Here is a 12,101-nt window from a genome sequence, read left to right as displayed (position 1 = left end):
CATAGGCTTCCTCATCCTAATCATCAAAGTCGAAGAAAATCATCCGCCTTCTCAACATTCTTCTTCTTCTTCTACTAGGTTTACTTGTCCTCCAAGAGTCATTCGTGACTTTGTGACCAAGTGCATAACGACTACCTTGACTGGACCGGTTCCACTCTTCCAATAAGTTTTCGCCCACGATTTGGTCCACTAAGTTGGATAACGGTTACCTTCTGATTCTTCATCTTCTTCTCTTGGAAGTTTAAAAACCAACAGATGCATGCATAGTTTACTCATTATTAGTTCTTTAATTCTATACACTTTCTTTTCTCTTGGAAGTTGGAAAGATCATTTGCCTACCTCGAGCTGTTCAAATTTATTCTTCCATTCTTAGATATTCATTCTACATATATTTTGATGTACTTAATGAAATTGTGTACTTAATACAACTAATTTTAATATTAATTAAAAAATGGAGTATTGTTGATTCTGGTATGATACAATTGACATTTACTCATAAATAATATCACAACGATTATTAGGCTTAATTGTTGTTATATGGGGTGCACTTTCCAGTTTACTACAACGGTAACATGATCGTGATTGAAAGTACCACATAAACAACAACACGCTACATAACAACGTCTGGACCTGCGTGATTATATACGTATTCTAACCGTTGTCAAATGCCTTTTTGTAGTAGTGCGCCCTCACTCATTAACTAATAAAACTCCATTCTAGGTCACTTATGGATAAGAGGCAGTGATCCATTCGAGATATATGAGCTAAGTAGGAGAACCATGCATCATAATCAAGATATTGGTCCTTTGTTTTGAATTCTTTTGTAACACCTTGGGAAATTGGTCTAGAATAATACTCGCGTACTATACCTGACATTGCATATGGCGTGAGATTGTTCTGCAGTTTATTAGTATACTGAGTAATGAGCATGCACAAGCTATTAAAAGAGTCATGTGATACTTGAAAAGGACCATGAATCTCAAATTATATTATTACAAATTTATGTTGTTGTATTTGAAGGATAACATGATCTAGATGAAACACCTTATCAGATTAGTCAAAAGCAACTAATGGCTATATATTAAATATAGTTGGAGGAGATTATTTTGGAATTCAAATAAACAAAATATATTGGCTTAGTCCACAATGGAGTCCGAAATAATAAAATTAGTGACTTCCAGTAAAGAAGCAAGTTTGTTAAGATGCTTGCTAGCTGAGATCCCTTTATGTGAAAAAACTATACTAGTTATGTTGATCTACTACGACAGTACCACGATTATTGTAAAAATTGAGAACCATTAATATAATGGTAATATATGTCAAATAAGAAGAAAACACATCACTATTAAAAGATTTATCTCTAATAAAGTTATAAGAGTGAATCATGTAGTTCAATATGTGTAATTCTTGTAATTCACGAGCTTGGTTGCTCAAACGACTAAAACCATTGGGTCAAATGCCTCAAACCCTTCATGAGGACAATTTTTTTAAGAGTTAATTTAAAATAATTTATGTTTAGGTAAATGTAAAGTAATTTGACCTATACTTAAATTAAGAGTCGGATTAATTTAGAATAAAAATTATTAATTTTGACTTTAAATAAAATCAATTCTAATATACATAATTAAATTTTTAATGAATAAATATGTCATAATCAATTTTAAGCTTCTAGATAATATTCTTATCTCTTCTAAAATAGAAATCAAACCTACATTAATTATAATTCTATTTTTATTCTTATAAACACCGCTGATGTAGATATAACTTTTTGTTGAATACATAGCATTTGTTTTCATTTATAGTTGTTTATCATTATTTAATATTCAAATTTAGTTTCCCAAAAAAAGAAAATTCAAATTTCATCTCCAAAATTACTAAATAAAAAAATATACCAAAGTTTGAATATTGGATTCAAGAGCTGAAGAGCGTAGCTAAATAGTACTATAAAAAATAAGTCTCAACGAGTAGCCGTTTCATAAAGCAACGCAACCCTTCACCCATATTCTTCCTCTTTTCAAATTTAAATTCCCCTCTCAAACAAAAAAAAAAAAATCAAACAAAAAAATCGAACTCTTTTCCACCATCTTTTATCAGATTCTCCGATCAGAATCAAGTAAGCTTTAATCTTAATTATCTGTTTCCTCTTCATTTTCGCTGTTTCTTACAACACGAGAGTACGAGACTGATGATTGTTTTTGTTTTTGTTTTTACAGTTTCAAGCTAATTAGGGTTTTTCTGCAGGTAGAAAATCATGTCAATGACGCCAGATCAGTCCAAGAAAGTTGGATTGGGGATGATGGCAGCATCTCCGACTCCATTTCTGACACCGAGACCGGAACGACGGCGACCAGATTCAAAAGGCTCTGATCGGAACTCTCACCGTCAGGATAAGGATAGAGAGACTAATGTGCAAGTTTTGCTTCGATGCAGGTCCATTTTCTACTTCAATTTCACTCCATGCATTTTGTTTTTACATTTCCATAACTATCAAACTTGGTTTGGGATAGTGCATGTGTAACTTTGTTTCAGCTACTGTAACTGTGTAGCTTTGTTTGAGCTACTGTAGTTGTGTAACTTGATTTGAGCTATTTTAGTTGTGTAACTTGGTTTGAGTTTTTTTTTGTTTTTTGGTTTTTAGGCCATTGAGTGATGAAGAACAAAAGGGTAATGTTCCTAAGGTTGTGTCATGTAATGAAAACAAAAGGGAAGTGATTGTAATGCAGAATATAGCTAACAAGCAGGTAGATCGAGTTTTTAATTTCGACAAGGTACGCTTGCTTAAACCTCTGTTTTCGATTTTCTTTTTTAAAGCTATGATTGATTTGCCTACTATTTATTTATCGTATAATTTAATATTTGATTAACGAATACTTTCTTTTAACTTGATTGGTAAGGTTTTTGGACCTAAAGCACAACAGAGGTCGATATACGATCAAGCCATTTCCCCAATTGTCAATGAAGTTCTTGATGGTTTCAACTGCACCGTCTTTGCTTATGGACAGACAGGGACTGGTAAAACTTATACAATGGAGGGTGGGATGAGAAATAAGGTATTCATTTTGTCACTCAACCTATATTCCCTTCAAAAGTTTGTATCATGTTATATCACTGATTTTTTTCCGATCTTTATAATGTCTATGTCGTGATTTATATACAGAGTGGTGATTTAACTGCTGAGGCTGGTGTTATTCCGAGAGCAGTTCGTCAAATTTTTGATATTTTAGAAGCCCAGAATGCTGACTACAGCATGAAAGTCACATTCCTTGAGCTTTATAATGAAGAAATAACCGATCTATTGTCCTCAGAAGACAATTCTTCTAGGCCTATAGAAGAAAGAATCAAGAAACCTGTAGCCCTTATGGAAGATGGAAAAGGTTGCGTGATGTTAAGAGGCCTTGAAGAAGAGTCGGTATATAGTGTAAATGAAATTTATACTCTGTTGGAGCGAGGAGCATCAAAGAGGCGCACTGCAGAGACATTGCTTAACAAGAGAAGCAGGTAGCTTAGTTGCGTTTTAATTTTGTTGTTGGAATTTATGTTAGTTGAAGCTATTTACATGAATGTATTTTGGTGCAGCCGTTCCCATTCAGTGTTCACCATTACTGTCTATGTCAAAGAAACTGTAATTGGAGATGAGGAGTTGATTAAGTGTGGCAAGCTTAATCTTGTTGATTTGGCTGGATCGGAAAATATATTGCGTTCTGGAGCACGCGAGGTAAAAGAAAAATTTCTAATATACTCTACTTATGATAAAGTCTATGCTTATAGATATATGTTTATTAAGTTACAGTGTTGCACGAGAAAGTTAAGTTTTGGAACTAGTATTAACATGGGCTAGAAATTATTGTCTAAAAAATTCAGTTTTTGCAAGACTTTCTAATATTTTCTTTCCTCTCATTTATAAGAAATTGTATGCCTGATGTTTATTCAGGGCAAAGTGACATGAAATGTTTGTTATAGTTTCCAGACATAGCATGGTTTTCTTCTGATTTTGGTTCTTTGTTTGTCTCGACTATTATGTGAATTAAATTGTTCCGTTCATCTTACATTAAGTTTGTAACAATATGATTACAGGGCCGTGCTAGAGAAGCAGGGGAGATAAACAAGAGCTTACTCACCCTGGGGCGTGTGATAAATGCCCTTGTAGAACATTCTGCCCATGTACCTTACAGGTTTATATTAACACAGTTTTCAAATGTTATTATTAGTTATTACTAAAACATTTACCGTAATATGCATGCCACTTGGTTGCTTGTTATTTCAGAGACAGTAAACTTACAAGGATTTTGCGAGACTCATTAGGAGGGAAAACTAAAACATGCATAATTGCTACTATTAGCCCATCTGCTTATTGCTTGGAAGAAACACTAAGTACCCTAGATTATGCTAGTAGAGCAAAAAGCATAAAGAATAAGCCTGAGGTCAGTTACTACCTACTACTGCTATAACCCCTTAGATAATGTTATAAAAGAAGTATTTTCTTTATGCTGAGATAACGCTGATGTTTTTCTGATAGGCAAACCAAAAAGTTTCAAAGGCTGTTTTATTGAAGGACTTGTACATTGAGATCGAGAGAATGAAAGAAGGTACAGTACACTTACCATTATTTGATGTTTAGGGGTGAAGGGAAGATCGTTGTATCATATATTTGTTCATGTGAATATTGATTGCAGATGTTCGAGCAGCAAGGGAAAAGAATGGTGTATATATTTCCCATGAAAGATTTGCCACGGAAGAAGCTGAAAAGAAGGTCCTTTATTTTTTATTTAGTAATATCTGCATATCTACATACTATAATAATAATACTATTAGGAAAAATTTCAAGGATCGTTGCAAATCCGGGGATAGCAAAACCTCTACTTAAATACTTTTCAAATAATTCTCAATATGCTATTTTTTTTTATGGGCATGTTTATAATGTAGTTTCTTACGAAAGATCCATATTTAGATGCATGTTCTATCTTTCTTGGTACTTATTTCAATTTCCCTAGCTTAATTTGCTTTATATCAATCCTTCTTGCAGGAAAGGAATGAGAAGATAGAGCAATTAGAGAATGACCTCAACCTTAGTCAGAAAGTATTCCCCAAATCTTTGGTTGTGATTTCTTCCTATTGTTTATAGGAACTTCATTGATAAATGATTTCTTCCCATTAATTTGCAGCAAGTGGACAAATTCCGGGAGCTCTATTTGACAGAGCAAGAACAGAAACTGGATTTAGAAAATGAGCTTAAGGATTGCAAGGTGCGTAGAATTGTTATTTTCCTCCATCATTTTGTTTATAAACGTATCTTATCAAATAAAATTACTCTTTAGGTGAATTTGGAAGAAACCAGCAAGAACCTGCACGATCTTCAAGAGAATTACAAGCTAGTTGTTTCAAAGTTGAAGGAGAAGGAGTGCACAATTTCCAAGCTACTGAAATCAGGTAAATCAGTTGATGATCAAAGATTTATTCTGTTTTTATTCAATTCACTATATTTTATTTGCTTTATCTTGCTTGTGAACAGAAAATTCCTTGATTGAACGTGCAAAGGAAATGTCTATGGATCTTCAAAACGCATTAGATGATATTAATTTACTGTCTTCAAAGTTGGGTATGATTATTAACTCTTGATTTTGCTACCATAATTTTTTTGTTCCTAATTTGCCGCGCTTTCGTAAGAAAGTATGTTTCATGGGATTTGAAAATTGAGCTTTGAGCATATCTTAACATGGTGTTATTTGTTACATGTTTGTGAAAAGAACTACTTTGCAAGATATTGTTGCATTATTTCGACCAGGATATCTTAAAAGCAGTTTCTTCTTGCAGATCACAAAGAAAGGATGGAGGCAGAAAACCAAAAAATAATCTTGAATTTTACATCTCTCTTAAATGGGAGCTTAAAAGATTTGCATGCGACCATTATAGGATCTATTTCTGAACAACAGAAACAACTTAAATGCATGGAAGATCATGTTTCCTCTCATCTTGCGAGTAAAAGTGATGTAAGAAAACTAAACAGAATCTCACTTCAGTACTCTATTTTCCATGTCATGACCATTCATCATTTGATTTTTGAATGATATTCCTTTTTCAGGCAGCACAAGCCTTGGAATCAAGGATCAAGAAAATGACCGAAATTTATAGTTCAGGAGTAGGGACCCTGAAGGAGCTAGCAAATACATTGCATACAAAAGCTTCTTCTGATATGGAACAGATACAAAATAAAGTTTCATCACAGACATTGGCTGTTGAGAATGTAATTGAGTTACTGAAGAATATTAATTTCTTTTCCTGTTTTAGTTTCAAGCTTGATTGCAGGCATTGGTTTTTCAAAGAGTACTAAAAATATTTGGTAAATAACTGTTACTGTTTCCATGCTCACCTATCTAGTCCCTCTTTACAGTTTCTTGCCACCGCGGTTCTTGAAGCCAATGATGTGATCGACAACATCCATAATTCTCTTGATGAACAAAAACAGCTAGTAACATTCTCCGTTAAACAGCAAGAGGAAGTATGTTCCATTTGTTACCTTTACTTGAGTTTGTTCTGCATTTATACAAAAATACTAGAGCAATAGTTTAATAAATGCAACAATAAATTTAATTGATCATTGTAGGGATTACAACAAAGTACAATTCTGGCGCATGCGGTTTCAGAGGCAACTGTAAAATTCTTTGATGACATTAATATGCATTCTTCGAGAGTAATGAAAATTGTCGAAGAAACTGAAAATGAGAGGTCCCACCAATTGACTAATTTTGAGATGAAGTTCAAGGTAAGAAAACACTGTTAACTTATACTTGATCCTAAAAGGTTAAACTCGTGTTTGATGCTTGATTTTCTTCCTTCAATCTGAAACAGGAAGAGGCTGCGAGAGATGAGGAGGAGGCCTTAGAGAAAATTTCAACAATTTTGGCAAACTTGACATCTAAGAGAACTGCTATGGTCTGTAGACTACATCATCCTTTTGTTTCATTTCCTTGTAGCTGTTTTGCGCTATTCATATTGTATAGTAAGTAGTATAGTATTACTGACTTCCGCAAAATATGATTTAGGTCTCGGAGGCGTCAAAAAATATACAGGACGCAAATTTGCAACAGTCTAAGAGACTGCAGTTAGAGATGTTGAACATGCAGCAAGTTTCTAAAGATGCTACAAAGGAAGTTAATGAGTATGTAGAGAATGAACAAAGCCAATTTGTGAAACAAATATTCTCAGTAAACAGCTTTAAAGCTGCAATGGAGGACTGTCTCCTGGATTGGTGAGTTTTTTCGTTTTGATTTTTGTGTTGTAATAGTAAAGAGACAGAAAAATATTGTCATTTTTTCATTTTAACAATGACAACAAAATACAAATATTCCTATTTATAAAATTATTGAATTTTTGATTCGACTCTGCTTATCTCAAAGAAAAGCTTCAATTATTTTGTATATGGTATGCAGTTCAAATACAGTGGACTGTTCCAGGAGGCAATGGGAAAAAGCTCACTTGTCATTCAACAATTTTCACAAGAATAATCTTGCAGAGATAGAATCTACAGTGAAGTAAGTTTCTGCTAGTTAGTGTTTTAGATTTTTCTTATTGCGATAGAATCTAGAGTGAAACATGTTTTAATATTATTAACAGGAAAAACATCTCGACAAACCATGCTCTGGATCAAAAGTTTTTGGCTGCGTCATTATCTATGGATTCAGATTATGATGCAGGAACACGTAACCTACTAGAAGACGTGAATGGTAATTTGAATTTCTTGCATTTTTAGTTCATCTCCATCTTATAACACCTTTGTTTTTCTCTCCCTTTCACATATATGACTGAGTTGAACAAATATGTAATAATTCTAGGTGCATTCATGTTGGACCATGAGAATAAGAAGGAAATTGATTCTATGACTACTCAGTGGTTGAAACAGCTTAATTCATTACAAGATAGGCATGATGGAGATATATCAGATATCCATGTCCAAGCCGAAAAATCCCTTGTTAAAGATTACCTGGTATACATATCTTACTTTTGTTGACATTTTGCAGATTCGTTGTAATTGTTAGTTATTACTCCCTCCGTCCCACAATGAGTGATCCAGCCCACCATTTCACACCGATTAAGAAAAATGGTTAAAAGTAAGAGAGAGAATAATATTTTTACTACCCTTATTATGTATTGGAAATGATGAAACTTTTAATAATTAGAGGGTAGAATTGGAAAAAGTTTATTGAAAATTGTAATGGGTCATTTATTTTGGGACATCATTTTATTCTAAATGGGTCATTCATTGTGGGACGGAGGAAGTATGTTGTGAATTATCCACAAATTTAAAGTATGTTTTGTGGTTTATGAACAGGTTGACAAGAACACAAGTTCAACATCTCACAAAAAAATTGTGTTAGTCCCTAGCCTTGCATCCATTGAGGAGATGAGGACACAAATAACTGAAGACGATTCAGCAGAGAACCGGTTAAAATGGGCCCATTTCGAGAGCAAAATTTCGCATCCAGCTGAAAATCGAACTCCTTTTGCAGAGGTGAATTGTCTAGTTAGACAAATAGACAGGATGTAGTTGGAGGGTTGTTGGATGAATATCATAGCTAGTTCTATGAAGAGGATGGGAAGCTCATCATCTGATGAGCACCACTAACTTGTGTGATGTAAGAACTAATATTTTTCCTATCATGTAACTTGTATTTTCCTTTTTTTGTCTGTGTAGAGAGAATAAATTGTAGCTACCTCAAATATTGGAACTAGGGTGGGAAATCTAGTTGAAATTTCCACGGGTTACGTTATTTCTAAGATCTCAAAAAGTAACACAATTTCTATCTAAGTTCTTATTATCACGACACTTGTATGACACATGTTAGAAAAGTCAAAGAAGTGTCAGAAAAGTCAGACAAGTGTCATTTAAAAAATAGTTTTTTTTTAGTTCGACACTCTTTTAATCAATGTCTATGACCAGTGACGGACCCACGTTTGGGTCAGGGGATGCACCTGCACCCCTCAAATCTGAAATTTTAGTTCATTTTTTTTTTATAATAATAACCACTTTGCACCCCCTAAAATTTCACAATTTGCACCGAGTATTTTGCTATGCTATCTCTCTCTACGACAGTGTACCCTTCTCTCACATGTTAGTGTTTATATTATATAATAATAATGCTCTCTCAATGTTACTTATTGATATAATAAATACTTTCTTTCTCTCTCGTTAACCATAATCTCCCTCTCATACATTACTTTTTTTCAATTTTCAATAATTACTTATTATAACATATTAACAAAACTCTATAAAATTTAAAAATAAGAAAAATAAAATCTATAACATTTTAAATTTAAAAGGGTAAACATAACTAATATAATATACATTATGTAATTATGTAATTAAAAAAAGGATAAAATAAAAAAATGGTTATACTGTCATTCAATAGAAATATATCATTATGTCATGTCATATAAGTTATTTTAAATTTGTAGTATAATTTGACAAAAAATATGGTTGGTTGACAGTGTAAAATTATTTTACACAGTCAACGCATATATTTTTTTCCTATTATAATTTATTTTCTTTATTTATATAAATAGAGTATATTTCCAAATAAGAGACTTAAAATATTTTAAATTGTTAATTTACTCCGACTAAAGAATAATATAAATAATTATTGTCAAAAAATATTCTTGCAGCACCCCTGCCCTGGAGTCTTGGCTCCGCCACTGCGTATGACACTCATACCACATATGTCCGACAACTTAGACAAATGTTTCAAACAAAAATTTGTTTTTTTTTTGTTTCTACACACATTTATATATTTTTTGGATAAATCTCATACACATCTAAAAGGGTTAATTATGTATTGAAACCAAGTTATTAATAAGGAATTAAAAACATTAATTTTGATCAATATATGGATAAATGAAACTCAAATATTAAGTTATATGCAACAGTGTCCTATGTTTTCAATATTATCGGTGTCAAAGTGTCTGTGTCGTGCCGTGTCACGGTCTCCCTGTCAGAGTATGTGGTTCATAGAAGAAAATATGGGAGCTATTTCTTTTGAAAATTTCTCATCGCACCTTTAAACCTTCTTCCAATCCCCTGACAAAATGTCAAAAATACCCTATATTTTTGAGATACACTTCTGAATGCACAATTTCATCATTTTTGCCAAAATTTAATTCTGACATATGTATTTCTGAATTTTTTTCTGAGGTGAATGCAAAAATACTGATACATAATAATAACTAATACACAAGGCATTAACATTGAATCATGTATTTTGTTCGCATTGTAAATTATTGCCAGTCTATAAAGTGGAATTTATGAAATCAAAATACAAAGTTTAAGAATATCAGCAGAATATGAATTCCTCTAGCTTATTGTCTTTTCACATAACTAAGCTGAGGATGTTCAACTAAAACTTTTTATGCCTTCAAAGTTGTTCAATTCTCCGACTAACATGAATAAATCTCGTAAATACTTGTTATGTATCTGTTTAAATCAATTGGCACAACTTTTTTTTCATGAAGAAAACACCTTGACCGAACGAATAAAATGCTAGTTCATGTTACTAGTTCCGATAATTTTCTTTGAAATTTCGGTTCACAATTATTCACTTCAGGTGTATTTTAAGAGATACATCGCCGAATTAATTTCAGAAAAAATTGAAGATGCATTTCCAAACTAAATTTTGACAATAAATAAAATTTGATGTGTTCGAAGATATATCTCTGAAAAAATCCAATTTTTTAAAGGATTTTTAGAGGTGTACCCTACTACTAAATAAGGGTGTAATAGAAATTTTCTGATTCTATTTTCTAATATCCGTTTTTTTAATAGTACTTTTCAACTTCTAAAACTACAAAGTAACACGTTAGGTTTTTTCCATTTCCAACATCTTCTAGAAAACAAAGAAACAAAGAAAAACATCTATTTGCCACCCACATGCACATGAATGTACTAACTATTAATTAGAAGTTGCTATGCCCTTTCAACATAATTATTTTATTTGTTTATTATACTAGTAGAAACTGTATAAGAATATTCTTACATTAAATTGTGGAAGTTTCATGGAGCATTGTTCTTGTTCAACTAGTAGCTTACTACTCAAGGTTCAATCATGGAGGCTGTTTATGTTCAGCAATTACGCAAGCATTGAGGGTATTCACGTCATTTACAATAAGTGAAAAAGTCTAACTTATTAAATGTTATTACTATATTAATTCATGTACACGGTTGAACTAAAAAGACCAAGCTAAGTTTCTAAGTTGAACAATAAAACCCATTGTCCACGTTTTCCTTTTTTGACTTTAATCACAAGTCTATATAAAGATGTGTTTTATTTCAAGTGTTCCACATTAACATCAAACCATTTCATACATTATTAAACATTCACATGATGAAGAGACAGAGAGAAAATGAAGTAAATAAAGAGAGCATGGATTTAGCAACAAGTCTAATGCTACTGTCTTCTTATCGTACCCATCAACACCAAAAGAACAAAACATATTTACAAGATCAGTTTGAGTGCAAAACATGCAACCGCAAATTCTCATCTTTTCAAGCACTCGGTGGTCATAGGGCAAGTCACAAGAAACTCAAACTTGTAGGAGATGAAACACACAAGGGGTATGATCATACAAATAAGCAACCGAAAATGCATAAGTGTTCAATTTGTGTGGACAAGAATTCAAATTGGGTCAAGCTTTGGGTGGACATATGAGAAGGCATAGAATTAATAATGAACAATTTTCTTCCTCTTCTTTGAATCATCAAGTGATAACAAAATCTTCTCCTGGTTTGAAAAGATCGAATAGTATAAGGGTTATGTTTTTGGAACTTGACTTGAATTTGACACCTTTAGAAAATGATTTGAAGATGTTGTTTGGAAATAAAGCACCACAAGTAAATGTCTCTTTGTTTTGATTTTAGTATCTCACCAAATTTTTGGACATATTTTCACTACATTTGTATTCTATCTATTTTTGTATGTAAAAACATTTATGGATTAATTTATTGAGTATTTGGCTTCTGTTTTTCCTCCCAACTAGTAGGATACCCGTGCGCGTCTGAATTTATATTATACGTCGTGCAGTCTCATTTGTCAAATTTGAATTTATTTTTTAGTTGA

At 32.5% G+C, this 12,101-nt stretch overlaps 1 protein-coding gene and 1 pseudogene across 2 annotated transcripts; both read left to right on the top strand.

Annotated features, from left to right (window-relative positions):
- Positions 1 to 1,922: 1,922 nt before the first annotated feature.
- On the top strand, positions 1,923 to 8,765 carry LOC131619668 (kinesin-like protein KIN-5B). Of its 2 annotated transcripts, none has more exons than XM_058890748.1 (24): positions 1,923 to 2,113; positions 2,242 to 2,430; positions 2,639 to 2,768; positions 2,895 to 3,050; positions 3,158 to 3,498; positions 3,577 to 3,715; positions 4,075 to 4,172; positions 4,265 to 4,421; positions 4,517 to 4,586; positions 4,674 to 4,750; positions 5,024 to 5,077; positions 5,163 to 5,243; positions 5,316 to 5,427; positions 5,510 to 5,596; positions 5,812 to 5,987; positions 6,080 to 6,241; positions 6,389 to 6,496; positions 6,602 to 6,760; positions 6,847 to 6,930; positions 7,041 to 7,246; positions 7,428 to 7,529; positions 7,612 to 7,721; positions 7,830 to 7,981; positions 8,327 to 8,765. In XM_058890748.1, the coding sequence occupies exons 2-24, from the start codon at positions 2,252 to 2,254 to the stop codon at positions 8,540 to 8,542; spliced, it is 3,156 nt and encodes a 1,051-aa protein (XP_058746731.1). In that variant the 5' UTR covers positions 1,923 to 2,113; positions 2,242 to 2,251; the 3' UTR covers positions 8,543 to 8,765. The 2 variants fall into 2 exon arrangements, with proteins under 2 accessions (XP_058746731.1, XP_058746725.1); XM_058890742.1 differs by having other exon boundaries at positions 2,214 to 2,430.
- Positions 8,766 to 11,243: 2,478 nt separating this feature from the next.
- On the top strand, positions 11,244 to 11,993 carry LOC131619661 (zinc finger protein ZAT18-like; annotated as a pseudogene).
- Positions 11,994 to 12,101: the final 108 nt, after the last annotated feature.

This window comes from Vicia villosa, linkage group LG1, assembly GCF_029867415.1.
Source record: "Vicia villosa cultivar HV-30 ecotype Madison, WI linkage group LG1, Vvil1.0, whole genome shotgun sequence".
Classification (NCBI taxonomy): Eukaryota; Viridiplantae; Streptophyta; class Magnoliopsida; order Fabales; family Fabaceae; genus Vicia; species Vicia villosa.
Note: the sequence above shows the minus strand (reverse complement) of the source record. Positions and strands in the feature narration are given on the sequence as shown.